Source organism: Mastigoproctus giganteus, unplaced genomic scaffold (genome assembly GCF_048544385.1).
Source record: "Mastigoproctus giganteus isolate SK-2022 unplaced genomic scaffold, ASM4854438v1 scaffold_130, whole genome shotgun sequence".
Lineage (NCBI taxonomy): Eukaryota > Metazoa > Arthropoda > Arachnida > Uropygi > Thelyphonidae > Mastigoproctus > Mastigoproctus giganteus.
The window spans coordinates 1-17,613 of NW_028328407.1; the positions used below are offsets into that span (position 1 = coordinate 1).

At 36.3% G+C, this 17,613-nt stretch overlaps 1 protein-coding gene across 1 annotated transcript; it reads right to left on the reverse strand.

Moving 5' to 3' along the window:
* Positions 1–3,154: 3,154 nt before the first annotated feature.
* Positions 3,155–17,248, reverse strand: LOC150074665 (trafficking protein particle complex subunit 11-like; the record flags this gene model as incomplete). The annotated part of the gene is made up of 3 exons (XM_090389504.1): positions 3,155–3,313; positions 6,610–6,786; positions 17,023–17,248. Coding segments are annotated over 3 exons (562 nt in total), but the record flags the coding sequence as incomplete, so codon positions are not given.
* Positions 17,249–17,613: the final 365 nt, after the last annotated feature.

Genomic DNA, 17,613 nt, shown 5'->3' on the forward strand with positions numbered 1-17,613 from the left:
AGCATTATTACACAGCTTCAAAGCAGAAGCTTGGAGTACACATTTCCCAAAGTAAATGTACATAAGATTAGCGAATTGAAATATACAGATAAAATAAAACTAAATAAATAAAAGTAGGACTCATCTTTCCTATTTAAGTGAACAGGTAGGAGTAAGGCAGAGCACTGGTATTTCTTCACACACATTACACAATAAGAGTCTTAGAACTTGCAAGAAGAGTCCATTTTAAGTCAGGTAACGGATGAGGTTAGCAATTTCAGTTGCATCTTGAAGTGTCTGGGGGCGTCAAATATCTCCATATTTGCTTTGTTCATTGATCTTGCAGTCCTATTGTAGAAGTTGTAGTATCCATAATTTGTTCTCGCATAGGATGGTTTCTTAACGCTCTTGTCGGAGCGTTGAAATTTATTTGTGAGACGAGATGAGGGCAATTCAGGGTACCATTTAACAGCTGGTTAAGAAGGAGTAAGTCGGCTTTATCTCTTCTTTTTTCCAGCGTTTCGAGTACAAAGAATACACACCACTCTTGGTAGGATTTCTCATTGTATTCAAGGCCACTTTTAAAGCAAATGTACTGGATTGCTCTTTTTTGAATATTTTCGATTTCTAATTTTTGGTAAGCAACATGTGGGGACCAGACCTGTGAGGCAAATTCTAGGGCTGGCCTCACATAGCTTTTGTAAAGAAAGATGAAAAGTGCCAACTGATTGAAGTCTCAGTTAATTCTTTTCAGGAAACCTAGTTTTTTGCTAGCTACCTTCACAATGTTAGAGACATGGACATCAAAGGAAAATGATTCTTTAATAAAGATACCTAAATTTTTGGCTGTACTAACTTTTTTGATTGCCTTGTTGTTGTTGATCCAATAAGAAAAATAAGAATAATTGCCTCCGGTTTTGTAATATCAGAGCCATAGACAGTGAGCATGGGACAGTTATCGAGTGGATGTTTTGCATACATTCACTGTATTTTGGCACATATTGTTTGGGTTTTTGCAATTCTTGTAATTGTGGAAGTAAAACACTTCCATACTTCTCTTTTGCTAGTCTGCTTAACATATTTTGCCTTTGCTCTTGCCTGTTTAAAACAAATGAGTTTTGCTGTTGTTGGGAACTTCCTGAAGATGTTCCATGCTCCATTCTTCTGTTTTTTAGCTACACTACATTCATAATTTTTGAGTAGCCCAATTTTTTGTGGTTTGTTTTGGAATTGCTTTGTCTGCTGCCTGCAGTATTTGGTTAGATATATATTCTACTGCCAGGTTTATGGGTGTTTGTTGGACATGCTTTTCTTCTAGTGTTGCTAGCTGCTTGTACATGTCCCATTCAGCTTTGAAAAAGTCCCATTTGGCAATTCAGTAAGAAAGGCAGGAAATACTTGTGTCAATGCAGCATATAACAGGATAATGATCATTGCCCAGTGGATTGCTGTGAATAGCCCAACCAAATAGAGAATATATAGCTATTGAGCATAGAGAGACATCAATATCTGAAGTAGATCCTGTAGGAAGATGCATATAAGTGTGCGCTCCATTATTTAGAGTTATTAGATTGTGTTGATCAAGTAATTTTTCATTTGCATTAGTAGAGGCATATGCAAGAAATCAAGCTTATGCAGCATCACCAAAAAAAAAAAAAAAACCCACTCCCATTTCACCCCTCCGTTCGTTCAAAATACCTGTCCAGCTGAGCCTTAAATTTATTTATGCTATCAACTTCCACAACATGGGATGGAAGTCTGTTCCACCAACCAACTACGGCGCCTCCGTAGCCAGGTGGGAAGGAGGAGCAGCAGCAGTGCATAGCATACGCTTCTTGATTAGACCGGGGTTCGAACCCGCCACCACCAAATATGGAGGATGTGGAAAGGTCAGGGAATGACCACCGCACATCTCAGAGCAATATGGCCTTAGTTGCTAATGCTCCTAAAAACCAAATAACAACCAACTAACTACCTGCTAGCTAAAGGCAAATTTCTGCACATCTATCCTACATCTGTCATTCCTCAATTGGAATTTATGCCCTCTCAGGTGATTATTCTGAGCAAGAGGAAGAATCCCATTGGCATTGAGTATGCTCAAACCATTCAAGGCTTTATACACCTCTATCAGATCACCTCGCCGGTGCCTAGTCTCCAGACACTGTAATTTGCAAAACTTAAGTCTTTCTTCGTAAGAGCAACCCTTTGTTCCATTCACTAATCTTGTTGCCCTTCTCTATATTCATTCCAGCAGCTCTACATCCTTCTTGAAATGAGGCCTCCAGACCTGTATACAATACTTAAGGTGTGGCCTGACCATTGCCTTATACAAAGGAATAATCACCTCCTTATCCCTGCTAGAAAAATTCCTGTATATCATTGACAAGACACCATGAGCTACTCTTGCAGCCCATCTGCACTGCTCAGAGAACTTCATATCTGCCTGCACAATTACCCCCAGGTCCTTTTCATTCTCTACCATTGTCAATATTGTACCACAGATTTGATACGTCGCTCTGGGGTTACTGTTTCCCATATGTAGTACTTTACATTTGTCAATGTTAAACTTCATTTGCCACCTCTCAGCCCATCTGCTCAACCTTTCCAGATCCTGTTGCAGCAGCATAGCGTCAGTAGTGTCCTTAACAACCCTGACAACCTTTTTCGATAGTTTGTCCATGCTCATCCAGGTTATAGTTTCCCCATAACGGATGGTGACTGTTGAGGTCTCCTAGGATGCAATAGGGTTTGAGAAGTTGTATCACTAATTCTTCTAAGCCGGCATGGCTCATATTTCGGTTAGGTGGCAAGTATAATGAGACTAACTTGAAGCTAACATTTACTTGTGCAGCAACTGCCTGAAGGTTTGTTTTTAATGGGATTGGTTTTGAAGGTATCTGATAATTTATTATCAGTGCTAACCCTCCATATGCAAGATTTTTCGGATTGTGTGCAACACGATCTTGTCAATGTATTATGTATTTCCGAAGGAAAACAATTACATTTGGTGTTAGATCGGTTTCCTGTAGACAGAAGGCAATATTGCGAAAGGAGATCTCAGATGTCAGTCAAATTACTACAATAGCCTTTACAGCTCTACTGTAAGAAGGAAGCATTATTTGCATTTAGTGCATTTGTTTTCAAGGGACTGAAGGTTTAGATCGCTCAAATTTACCTTTCCCCTTCTTTGGAAAATAAGGTTATCCATCTCCTCATCAGTGAACAGTTCTAAAACCTGTTCATCTTGGTTTAAATAATCTTCTGAGTCCATGTAGTCTATTTGGTTTGAGTCAGGAGTGGTAGATATTCTGCTGTTGAATGGCATCTGGTTGTACTGCAATCAGCATATTTATAGCTTTGATTTGTTTGATTTTCGTTTGGTGTGGTGGTACTGGGGACAATAGTGACTGTGCCCATTCAGCTAGTGATTTGCTTGGTGGTATAGTTACCTCCATTTACATAGCAATTGATGTGTGTTTTATGGTTATTTGGGCATAAGTTGGCTTGTTAGTATTCAGAACTGGTATGGATTTTTTAGCTTCTTGGTAGGTTATATTATGTTCAGTTTTGTACTGCTGAATCTTTTTTCACCTTTCCAAAGGGGGCACACTCTTGGAATACACTGGATGTGCTTCTTTACAGTTTAGTGTTGTGGTTATGCAGTTGGTACTAGTGTGTGCAGTAAATCCACACATGGCACAGGCAGCTGCTCCTCTGCAGACTGGCTGTGAGTGCCCAAACTTCTCGCACTTGTAGCAACATAATGGGTTTGGGATGTAGGGTTTAACTCTGCAGTTAAGGTAACCTGCTTTGATCATCGTTGTTGTTTGGGATTGTCAAATGTGAGGATTATGTTCCGAGTAGGAACTAGTATATCATCCATTGTTAGAATTTGCCTTACATTGATGACTCCAACTTGTAGTTCTTGTTCCAGTTCTTCATCTGACAGATTGATTGAACGTGTGGTGAAACGGTAAATGAAGTTCCACCAAAAAGTTTTAGTTTTTGTAGTTGTTCAGACTGTCAGGCAGTGACAACTTCAATCAGTAGGGGTCCTGATTTTAAACAGTGAACTGTCTTGGGAATACCTATGTGCTTTCTAGGTATTTCTGCACTAGAAATGGAGAGTTTTCCAATCAGCTGTTCTTGAGTTGAATGAATTATCACGAAAGTTGGAGTTCGGATTCTGTCTACATCAAATGTCTTTTGACATTTTGCTGTAACAGAACCAGGCTTCTCTTGCTGTTGCCTTGTTAGGGTTTCATCTGTACACCCAGGGGTATTCTGGATTTTGGAAACTATTTGCTCCATTTCACTCTGGAAGGGAGACCTTTTCCCCTCCAAGTTACCAGCCCCCGCCACGTGGACACCTTTGTGACCTAGCAGAAATTGGTTAGTAATAATATATAAATAAAAGGATAAAAGAAAGAAGGTTACTGTTACTTTTCCTCCTGATCAAATAAAGTGATTTCTTTACTGAGGATTACAGTAATACCTTGCTTAGCATGGCTTCAAACAGCAGATTTCACTATAACATGGTTTTCAATTAAGATTAAGTCAAAAAGTTACTGTACATATTAAAACTCATTCAATAGCTTACACACACTCTACATATAACCTGCATTGTTGTATCCTAGGTATGCGTACATATATGCTGCGGTGCCAGCTCTATAGTGTCACATGCACATGTGCCAATAGCTCCCCTCAGGCAGTCAGCGGCAACGTGCAACAGTGTTCAGTATTCATAACTCCATTATGACATGATAGCATTTCAAACTTTTCATTTCACAATTTATTTTTTACCCCTTTAAATACGATCAAAAATATATCTACATCTGGTTAGAAATCACTGTCAATAACATGCGTTCTGTTTGGCAACATGTTTTGCCCCATTTGGCATATGATTTTGCTGGTTTTAAATCACAAGTTCAGACAATTGCCGAAGAATTTAACAGAAGAATTGGAGAAAGTTTTCTGGGGAGTTGACATGGCCTGTGGGGCAATTATGAATGGAGATCCAAATGTTGAACACAGCATCAAGATATGGCAAATTTTACAAGATGGGATTCAATGCTACAGACTTGTACACAGAGAAAAAGAAGAGACAACTTCGCCAGACTTCATTATTGAAATAACTAAATAAACAATAAAGTTTTTTTCTCATCTCTCATGTTACATTTTATTAATAAAATTTTTGCAATATTTTTTATTTCAAATCCTTTTAATTGGCTATTGAGAGCAAATTGTTGATAGATTTATTATAATTTGTTTATAGACTGTTTCTCTGGTACACATTTAATTAAAATTATAATATAACTCAATCAGCACAGTTTCACATAACAAGGAATAGTTTTGGTACCAATTATCAGTGCTATGCGGGGTATCGCTGTATTTAATTGATTGTTAGTGCAATACTGAAAACATCTAGCAAATGGTAAAAACTATTTGGCCAATAGTAAAGTATGTTTCATTCCTTCAAGCAATACCGAATACCTGTGTGGGTTTCAGATTTCTTCACTGCTTCATTGTGACAGAATGTGCTAAGCATTGCAGTGGCAATTATTGTTGCATGGTGGGAAACACAGTAAAGCTAGTGTGTTTCCACAAATGGAAATATTCTGGCTCCCACAGTAAAGTGCAACAATCTTCATCCAACAAAAACAGTTCATGGACTTCTCTGGGACCTACATTTTTAGATTTATTTTTCACGTTCTTGAAAAGTAAACTTTTTAGGTTGTCAGCTCATTATAACAAATGCCCTTACAACTGTGGCACTGTTTAAAGGGAAACCAATGTGAACTACAGTACTAAACAGGCAATAAAGAACAGCTGTTACATAAACAAAGCCTCCCAAGTACTCAAAAAGCATAAGTAAAAGCAATGTCACATTATCATCTATGCCTATAGATTTTAGTTTTATGATCTCTTAGATAAAGGAATTATACACTTGCTTTTTTTTTTTTTTTTTTTTTTTTACAGTTTAATGCACATTGTAATAAAATGTCCAATGTAAACCTTTAAAAGAAAGTGTAGCAATAATAAAAAGTAGCTTGCTTCTAAAGCAAATTTTACTTTAATACAGCACTCTGTGAGATGCAAAAGATAGTAAAAGAGGGTCAACTTATATGGTGAATATAAAAGTATAATAAGATCTCATTAAGAGTACATATATACTCTAAACTTCTCTATACTTCCATTAAGAGCATGGAGAAGTTTCATTCTCCCCTCAGGCAGTCAACATATTAAGGCCATTAAGAGTATTAAGGTCATAAGATATAATATCAGACTATATGGGACCTTAATTTGTGCTTAATGAATTTGATTGAGCACAATTTTTTATGATTGATTAATCACAAATTTTTAAGGCAAAAAGCAGAATTCAACTTATGATGACTTATACATTGGAATATGGTAACCACAGCTTTCCTAACTGCTATTAAAACTAGAATCAAATTCCATTAAGCAAAATGATTTCATTTTTTTCACCAGTTTCCCTTCAAATAGATGTGGTAATCTTAAACAGTTATTTATAATATATAAAAAAATAATCTAATACTCTTCTTAAGTGTAACATTCATTCTGACCAATTGCTAAATGGCACAATAAATATATATTAGAATTCAGCTATACCATTATTAAGACATGTGTAGAAACCATATCTTGTACAAGTTCCTCTAATGACAAAGCTCCAGAAGTGCCAGGATTCAAAACAAGTCTTAGTTTTGGAAGTGGAACAAAACCAGACATTAATGGATAGAGATTGTATGTAAGCTTGTATTTCTGTCTTGGTGGTACTTTAAAGTGAATCTATTTAAATAAAAAAATAATAACCATATAAAATGAGCATGCTTTATTTCTTACTTTCTTAAAAGAAAAGCAGTAAAGTAATTCTACATAATACAATTTCTATAAAAACAGAGCGAAAATAGTTTGGTTTTGGTTTGTAACCACTATATACTTTAAAATTATAAGTCACCTACTTACCTTGAACCAAAATAAAGATTACAAAATTGGTAAAATAGTTAGAATATTGATTGTAAACTAATCACATAAATTATACTTACTGTAATGAGAAAGTTCTAATATTAAATAGTTACTGCTAGAAAATACACACAAGCCTCCATTAGAATCAGCACAGAAATTAAGACATCAAAGTAAGTGATCAAAATGAGTGTTTTGTAAAATCATCACTGCATTTGACGGGGATGATTATGAAAAACACTTGCCTTGTTATGATTGGTTAGAAGTTGTATAGTAAATAGAAAAGATGGAGAGTAAATATATAAAATCAAAAAGATTGGATGTACTTGATCTAAAAGAGGAAATGTATTAGTAAATTCCAAGGAATTATAGTAATTATTATTCTGATTTTTACACTGGATATTCTTCTCAGTGAAGCAAAGTTGTGGCTGAAAAATTTTATTAAGTTCCTTGATGTCATTAAGGAGCATTATTCATCACTGGCAGGCTTCATTGACTTGTTCTGGTTTGCTGTTAGCTATGCAGAAAGGGAGGCCCTATGCATATTCATTTTCAGAAGCAACAGACAAGATTTCGGGTAAGATAATTTGAATTTTCTTAGAGATCTAGGTATCTACAATTCAGGAGATCTAGTACAATTCTCAGTAGAAGAATAACACAAAGTATGTGCTGTCTTGAAATAAAGTTTATAACATTATTGTATAACATTGTGAGATGGGGCCTCCATAGCCAGGCGGGCAGGAGCAGAGCAGTGCATGGCACATGCTTCTTGATTAGACTAGGGTTCGAGCCCGTGACCACCAAATACAGAGGATGCGGAAAGGTCAGGGTATGACCACCGCATATCTCTGGATCAATGTGGCTTTAGTTGCTAATGCTCCTAAAAAAAACAAAAAAAACAATAACATTGTGAGATTTGCAGAAAAGGAGAAGTCTTACTTAGGCAAGGTATCAAAGTTACATAATGGTTTTTGTGTTAAGAGGTTTAATCATACAGGATGAGATGTTATCATCTCATAACATATCTAAGTAAGGAGGCTTCCTATTGTGTTTTAGTCAATACTGCCAAGGAGATATTTAGCATTAGTAGAGGCATATGATGCAAGAAATCAAGCTTATATAGCATCATCCAAAAAAAAACCTGTTCTCATTACGCTACAATATTCCAACCAAAACACCAATATGATAGCAGTAAGAGTAGTGAGTTGTAACCTACAAAGTCATCAGCTAAATTCAAAAAAATAAGCTAACGAACACTACTAAGCCTATTTAATCTATTTGTAAAACACAAATTAATACATTAACTAATCAAAAAATACAAATATATGCCCAAACAGTATTAAACCCTTCAAAATACTTATTTATTACAATTTAAACCCTACTATTCTTCTGAGCTACTGGTTACACTACAATATTCTGGCCAAAAACACTGCTACGATAGCAGTAGGAGTAAGTAGCAAGTTGTAACTTACAAAATCAAGCTAAATTTAAAAAATAAGCTAACGAAAAATAAGCAAGCGACACCTTGTGGCCAAAAGTTTTAAAATTATGCATATTATTTCATCCCTGATAAAGCCTGTAGTATATCTCATCCCTGTATATCTCATAGAGAATTAGTATACACCTTTGGTACTTGTAGTTTTTAATGTGGAACAAGGCTAACTCTATAGCATACAACTCAGCTGTGTATATGCTTGGGGAGGTTCCCCGGATATAATGATATCTGGTAAGATGGTAATGGAAATGATGGTAATGACTCTGTCTTTGAGCCATCAGTGAAGAGTATTTGGCTTGTTGAGCAACACAGAGTAGTTGGCAGACAGAAGATGGGGTGATGGCCATACCTCAATTTTTAATGGAGAAGTAACATGATGTTTCGTGAGCATGCCAGGGTGGAGGCAGTTGTGGTGGTGGCAACTTTGTCTACCATGATGTTCAATTCTCCTGAACATGAGTACCAAAGGGACAGTTGAAGTCTGGTGAGTGTTATAGAGATTTTCCCATTATGTCTCGAACATGGATGTCCATGTAGGAATGTTTGGCAGGGATTTCAGTTTAAAAGTGTATTTTAGTGGCAAATGCTTTCATCAGAGTGACAGTGGAGGTTCAGTTGCTTCGACATATGAACTCTGGATTGGGGGGGTCACTGTCAAGCCATTGCAGTACGGTGTTTCTTGCTGATGTGTATACCTGGGATCAAAAATCTAATTTAGATTGGATAAATGCACAATAGAGGCAGAGTATAGTGCAGCAGTCTGCTCTCCAATTATTGGATGGGGTTGGGAGGAGGAATGCCTGTAGTCATTTCAAGGTGAATTAAATTTCTCGTCATCACCTCGAAATGGCAATCCTTGTTCTGCCAAAGTAGATATAACTGCAACAATATGTTGAAGTACCTGCCTCCAATATTTTTATTCTTTTATAATTTGTTTATTAAATTTTGAATCTAAAGTTTATCCACCTTTTCTTGATAAACATGTAAGCAAAGCTGCTCTATGATCAGTTGAATTCTCATGCTGTTTAATTAGAGCAGCATTTCACCAATCCTTAAAGTCATCATTGGCTAAAGCGCAACTTGAATTTGAAAAAAGCTTGCATACAAAACAGTAGACACATCCAGTTGATGGAGAATATACTAGCTACTCTCGACTGAACTTTTCACCATTAATTTTCGTGGAGTGAAAGAGTCCTTGGGAGCAATACCTTACTTGATTTTTAAATATTTGTTTTGATTTTTCAAATGAATAATTCCAGTGTTGACAGTCAACAGTTCTTGTTTGAATCCAAAACGAGATATTATCCTTAAAGTAGTCCATAGACACTCATCGTTGTATTTTGTATAGATATTTTGTTGTATCATAGTCTGAAATATCAGGATCAGATCTTCTTCCAGTCACATAGTTCCCCGAGGAGCTGTTGTGGCCATGAACAAATTCCTCCAACTGCATCGATCATGTGCTATATGAGTGGCATCGCAAAATGTCACACCCAAAATTTCACTGAGCCCATCCTTCCACCTAGTTGCAGCTCTTCCTTTAACAGCAGTTTTTGAAGTTGGTTTTGTTATGGTCTCTGTGTCATCAGATAATGTGCTCGTATGCCATTGCCTACCACATGGCCAATTTTGAAAGGGGCAAGCTTTAATCATAGGAAGAATCATCATGCATTCCACGAGATACTGTTGAAGAGGAAAGGTGACTACAGTAGAGTTCCGGTTATTGCAGAGGGCTGATTACAACTGGTTTTCGCCTTGTTTTCAGAGGTCGTCTACATATACAAACGGATATATATTATTCATTAGATTCGCACAAGTAGTTATTATATCTTAGTCAATTAATTTATTCATAAGGTGATGTTATGATCCCTCTTCTTCTTTCTTCAATGTCTAATTAATGTCCAAAATTTCCAATTAATTATGTGGAATACAGTCGGTCCTCGTATAACACGTGTTTACATTACACGAATTCGATCATACACGATTTATAAATAGGGGAACGATATCTTATATAACACGAACCGAATTCGCTTATGCACGATTCGCCTTCGTGTTTACAAGAAATGGCAGTCGAACGTGGAATCACCCCAACTGAACGCAACACGATAGGACTGAAGAAAATGTATTTATGCCTTTTATATCAGTGAAGGGGAAACACATTTCACCATAATAACGTAAAAACCCACACAATTCCAGCTATCGATAATTTGCAATTGCAATTAGATCGAGTTTACGACCAGTTTATAACAGATTCCACTAGCAGAAACGCAACTGGAAATTGTTTTTATTGTTTTATGGTAGTAACCCCCAGAAAGTAAAATGTGAGGTGTTAATAGTGTATCTCGGCCTTTACGGTGTTGTTTATTCAGTTGCTACACGCGCGCAGCTTTGTTTATGTGTATTAAGGGTGCCTCCTCATTTTGTAATTGTGCTTTAAAAATGAGTAAAATACTTAAAAGGTGTGAAAAGGAAGCGTCCTGGCGAAGACACTGCAGATTCAGAGAGAAAAAAAAAAAAAGCAATATCGATAAACAGAGGTGGACTGGGTCAAAAATTCTTACCCGGGAAAATTTATGGTGGCCTCATACTATGGTTTATGGCCAAAATCACACCGGCCTCCGGCCCACCGGGATTTCCCGGGTAAGGCTTATGGCCAGTCCGCCTCTGTCGATAGAGAAAAAAATATGAAATTGTGAAACGCTTTGAGCGAAATGAAAGACCATGTGATATTGCACGTGCTACAGACCTAAATGAGGCAACGCCGAAAATTACAAAGAATGCGGAGAAAATAAAAACTTTCATAGCGGGAACAACTCAAAGTGTAATTAAAATCCATTAGATTAAGACACAAGAATTGGAAGAGATGGAACGGCTGTCTTTTCTATCTGTTTTTCGATTTTCTATCTGTTTGGATAGAAAATCAAACAAAAAACAAGTTTGCTTACGATAGAAGCAAAAGCATTAGCAACATTTTATTATAATAGTCGTAATAAAATACGTAAGCATTTTACTATGACTATTTTATTTAATATATTAAATTTTTTACGAATAAAATGTATTTTATTCGTAAAAAATACTTTTTTAGTATTAAAAAATACTTTTTTTTTTTTTTTTTTTTTATGAGAGCCCCAAACACGAGAGGTATTAGAACCTATAGTACTTAGTACCGTGCTTGGGTTGAGGTTAAGAAGACGAAAGAAGATATTTGTTGACATTGGACTTGAACTTCTGTAGACTGTAATTTTCAGGAAATACGTATGAAGGAAGGGGGTTCCAGAAAACAGCAGTCGAATGAATAAATGAGGAAGATGAAAAGTTGGTTCTGTGGGTTTGAAGTTGGACAGTAAATGGATGTTGGCTGGTGGCGGCACGTGTTCGGACTGTTTTGAAAGAGAGAGCAGGAATTATAGAAGCCAATTCAGAAGAACAGTGCCCACAGAAGTATCTGTAGAAGAGGCATGCAGCAGAAACAGTGCGTCTATGAGAAAGCGAGTGGAGAGACTCTGTTAGAGATGAATCATTAATTAACCTAACTGCCCTCTTCTGAATGGAATCAAGAAGCCGGAGAGAGGTTTTGGGGGCACCACCCCAGATATGAGAACAATATTCCATGGCAGGGCGAATTTGCGATTTATACAGAGTGAGAAGCTGATTGGAAGAAAAGTAACGCCAAGAGCGAAAGAGAAAACCAAGTTTTTTAGATGCAAGGAAGCAATATTTGTAATGTGCTTGTGCCAAGAGAGATTAGAAGTCAGGGTAATCCCCAAAAGAGATATATCCTTTTGCCTAGAAATTGGAGTGTCACTAAAGATAAGCATAGGAGTAGAAGAATCCTTTTTGCGAGATATAAGACAAGACTGAGTTTTAGAAGGGTTGAAATCAACTAAGTTGTCTTTGCCCCACTGGAGAATTACCTGAAGATCGGCATTTAAGGAATTGGTAGCAGATTTTCGAGAAGTTGAAGCTGACTGAGCAGGACAAGGTTTCTCAAAATGGAAAGTTGAATGCAATGTGCTATCATCGGCAAAACTATGGATAGGATTTCCAGTCAATGGAAGAAGGTCATTGATATACAAGAGGAAAAGAGTGGGGGAAAGAACTGAACCTTGGGGGACACCGGCATTAGTGGAGAAGTTAGAAGACAGAGAGCCATCTACCATCACCCTCAGTGAGCGATCAGAGAGAAAACTGGATAACCAATTACTAAAAACAGTTGGCAAACCATAAGATGGAAGCTTGTTTAGAAGACCTTTATGCCAAACACGATCAAAAGCCTTTGAGATGTCAAGAGCAACTACTTGTGTTTCACCGAACCTTTCCATTGAATTAGTCCATAAATGGGTAACATAAGCCAGAATATCTCCAGTGGATCGACACTGACGGAATCCATGCTGGCGATCGTTGATCAGACGGAAGGTTTCTAGGTAGTTTAAGAGTTGGCGGTTAATTGATTTCTCCATTACTTTAGAAAGAGCAGAAGTAATAGCAATGGGACGATAATTGGATGGGAGGGATTTGTCACCCTTTTTAGGAACTGGCTGGATATGAGCAAATTTCCAAGCAGAAGGAAAAACACCTTTGGAATAAGAAAGTGAAAAAAGGCGGCAAAGAATAGGAGTAAGTTCAGGAGCACAGGTTTTGAGAACAAGTGGAGAAATACCATCAGGACCTGGAGCTTTTCTTAGTATCATGATTCATCAAAATCCTTCTGATATCCTTTTGACAGAAGACCACAGGAGGCATTAAATGGAGCGTGTTGGGAATGGTGGGAGGTGTTTTACCAAGATCATTAATACATGAGCTGGAAGAAAAATGGGATGCTAGCAGGTCAGCTTTATCCTTGGCTGAAGTGGCAACAGAACCATCTGGTTTGGACAGAGGTGGGAGCAAAGATGGGCAAAAGTTGCGGCCAATAGCTTTGGCAAGAGACCAGAATGCTCGGCTACCATTAGGGCAAGAAGCAAGTTTTCTAGTCTTAGCCTGTTCAAACTCTAGTTTGGACTGGTTAATAACTGCTTTGCAACTGTTGCGAGCTTTGGTGTAGGCAGAAAATGAAACTGAAGAATTAGAAACAAGCCAATTACGATATGCAACATTCTTCTCTTGGACAGCCTTAGCACATTTATTGGAAAACCAAGGTTTAGATAAAGGACGAGATTTTAAAGTGGAGTGTGGGATAAAGGATTCCATTCCTGCAAGAATAATTTCACTGACACGATCTGACCAAACGTTGACATCAGAAGTTTTGAAACAGTAATCCGACCAAGGAAAAGAAGAAAAGAAGTCTCGCAGGTCATCCCATTTTGCATTCTTGTAATGCCAAACAACACGTGGTTGGGAATAGCCATGAGATAAAGGTTCCATTGGAGAAGAGACAATCACCAAGTTGTGATCTGAAGTGCCTAAAGGACCTCTCACTTCGACCGTGTACTTAGAAGGGTTGTTTGTGAGAAAAAGATCAAGCGTATTGGCTGTATGATTAGGATTGTCCGGTATTCTTGTAGGTAAATGAACAATCTGTGTTAGGTCATTAGTAATTGCAAAAGCATCAACATCTCGACCTGCTGGGTCGGTATGACTAGAAAACGGAAGCCAGCTGGAGTTGTGAACATTAAAATCACCAAGGAAAATTACTTCACTGTTAGGAAAGTTGGTCTGGAGAAAGTCAAGTTGCAAAGAGAGGAAGTCAAAGAGCTCCACGTGATTAGTGGAGTTGGGAGAACGGTAGAGACAACAGATGAATTTGACACAATGAGTTAGAGAGATTTTAAGCCAGAGAAGATCAAAGAGAGGAGATTCTAAATTGCCAAGTCTCTGACAGGGAATATCAGAACGGACATATGCACAAGTACCACCTTTGAGGCGAAAGGAATCATACAGCGAATAATTTGGGCATCTGAGATGAGCAGTAGATGAATCAACAGATATCTGAGATTCTGTCAGAAAAAGTACATGGGGTTTGGCAGACTGCAAGTGGAAATACTAAAAATACTTTATTATAATATAATAAATAATAAAAAAATAAATATTTTTTATTATTTATTATATTATAATAAAAATATTATTTTTTATTACGTGTTTTAATCGTTATAAAATACTTACGTATTTTATAACGATTAAAATTACCCGATTATTTATTGTGTTTGGTAATGTTTTGGTTCCAAATGTGTGTTCAATCTTGGGTGGTCAGCACCTAACCCCACTTTTCCCATAGGGCCTGTTGTTTATATTGCACGATTTTGCATTGCACGAGGGTTTCTAGGAACACAACTATCGTGCTATACGAGGACAGACTGTATATATATTAAAATAATTTTCTCCCAAACCATAAAGCATGCAACGTTTCCTTACCATAAACATTATTTCATGCTGATTTGCACAGTCTTATCCCCCAATGAATACATTTCTTAGGTTTTAAAATATTCGTTCCTGTATTTCAAATTTACACTCCTTTCATATGGCATTAACCGCTGCATAATCTTCTGTATTCTTCGAATGCACTAACCGTTAAAGTGTTATTTTAACCTTAGAGCTTAAATATTTACCACACAAATATAATATATGTGTCTAATGAATCCTCTGTACCTCTTCAGGATCAGATGTAATTGCCTTAAAAATATCTATAGGAATAGTGTCTGTTTTATAGTCTGCAATATCAGGATTAGATGTAATGCACTATAAATATCTGTAGGAATAGTTGGTTTTGAAATGCCAGGTCGATTCTCAATAAAAGAATCTTAGTTTATTTGTGTCCACTGTTAATAAGTGTCCACTTTGGGTAAACTAGATAAATTAACCTGTAATAATTTCTTATTTTTCTCTTTTGATACCTGCTTGCAACACTTCTCTTCATTTTTAATCCTAAGAAAAATTTATTTCAGATAAGTAAAAAAATGAAAAAATTAAAATTTTGAAATTTTAGTAAATAAAAATTAACTACTGTATTGCTTTTATTACAATATTGTGAATGACATTATGCGAGTTAATTATTTATTTAGATTATCAAATTGATTATTTTATTATTGTTGATAGATTATTTTTAAATGTAAATTATGTTACATAAAATGTTTCTAACACACCTCACAATTTAAATAAAGAAATTATTATATTAAATAATACCGTTGTAATAACATGTATATTATTGTTAAACTATTTTCAAAGTCTTGCCCACTTTAACAAGATCAACACACACATATTAACATAAAACACTGAAAGCAAACTGTCTGACAAAAGATTAGCTACCCATTTTTCCCCACTTTCTCCTGTAAGTAAGTAAACAATCTCTGATTTGACGCTTACCATTGACACATTCATAATTTATTGATTCCAAAAATAGACATGCATTGTAAAAACAACCAAAAGTATACTGCAATAAATTTTTTAAGACAAGTAAAAGCAGAAAAGCAAAAAGGCTATCATAATAACGATAATTTTCATTGTTTTTGTATACTCACGTTCATTATTTGTATACCCATGTTCATTTATGTTCCTTATTTATATAAATTATTTATTTTTTATTATTTTTTCTACACTAATGCGGAGGTCCCTGGTAATGTGAGGCCCTAAGCTGTAGCTTGTCTAGCTTAGGGCCTCACAATTACAATTTGCACTTTCCAGTTTACAGGGCTTCTCTGTTAGTGCATTTAATTATAAATGGGTAGTAAACTTGATCTTATTGCATTTGCAATAATCCCAATAGCTGGAATTGTGTGGGTTTTTACATTATTTGATGAAATGTGTTCCCCCTTCACTAAAATCTTCAATCATATAATACATAAGTAAATTTTCAGAATTTTCTCTTTGTTCCTATTTACTTATTATTAAAACGATGAAGGGAAAGCAACCAACAGAAAGTGCGCCCTGGGTACACCTCCAGACTGCCTCAGTCTTAGGGTGTTTATCTCCCCCCTCCCACTGTTTTAAAATAGGAAAACGACTTCTATAGATGGTACAGTAGTATGTTATCAGTAGTGGCAGTAGAAGTTGTTTTCCTATTTTAAAACAGCAGGAATTGGGGGGGGATAAACACCCTAAGACTGATGCAATCTAGAGGGTGTACCCATAAGTAAATTTCTGCCCACTCATGAAATCCAATAATCTGCTTTTAATAATGAGAAAAAAACTAATCAATACATAGTTATCAACTTCTACTGCCACTACCAATAACACACACCATCTGTTTACCAAGAATGCAGGGAGAAACTGCGGTAGCAGGAAATAAGTTTGTCCAGTAAGTTTCCCCAAAGTTTGCTGTGGTTCTCGTGTTAGCTTTCCTTACCTTAGGCAAATACTATTCAATACAATTACCACTTTTATTTATGGTTTTGAACACCATATATATTTTTTTCTAAGTGTTAGCTTTCAGGGTAGCACAATCTCTGATGATGTGATATCACATTTTCAGCTTAAGTCCCAACACAAATGATGCTATAACTTCACAAAAAAAAAAAAATCCCTATTAGTAAAATGTATGCTCGAGTGTGGTACTGAGTAGGCAACTAACTACCCTGATTACTACTGAAGGGTACTGAAAAAGATAAGATTTAAAAATTTAAAAAAAATCCTACCTGTTTGTTACCTGCATACATGAAGGCATCACTACTGTCAATTACAAGCTCCATATCTTGTACAGAATGTAGTCTGTTGTGAAGATAATATGTAATAGTTAAGGGAGTGCGAACCCAACCATGTGGTGGTAATTCAAGTTCCAAATATATTGGAGTAATATGAACAGGAATATCAGGAAGAGTGATGACTGTCTGTACAAAAGATGACTCATACTGTGGGCAATTCCTGTAATTGCAAAAAATATAATAAGTGTTATAAAGTTGTACTTGGTAAAGAAAGTTTACATTTGGGTTTTAGGTTTTCCAATCAAGCACTGGAAAACTAAAAAGTGAAATTAATTTATAAATTGGAAAAGGGTTGTGAAAAAAAAAAAAAGGAAGGGGAACCTGTAGACAGCAGCTAAAATATGTAAAGTATACAGATGACAACGCAAACAAATCAACAAAATTTATTTTCTAAAATTTAATTAAATGTTCACATCTGCAACTACAGCCATAATGTACCACACCAAGGATTTTGGGAATGATGTACTAATGTTTTTCACCCCTCCCCCATATTTATGTAATTTACAGGCTGTGAAACTAAAGAGT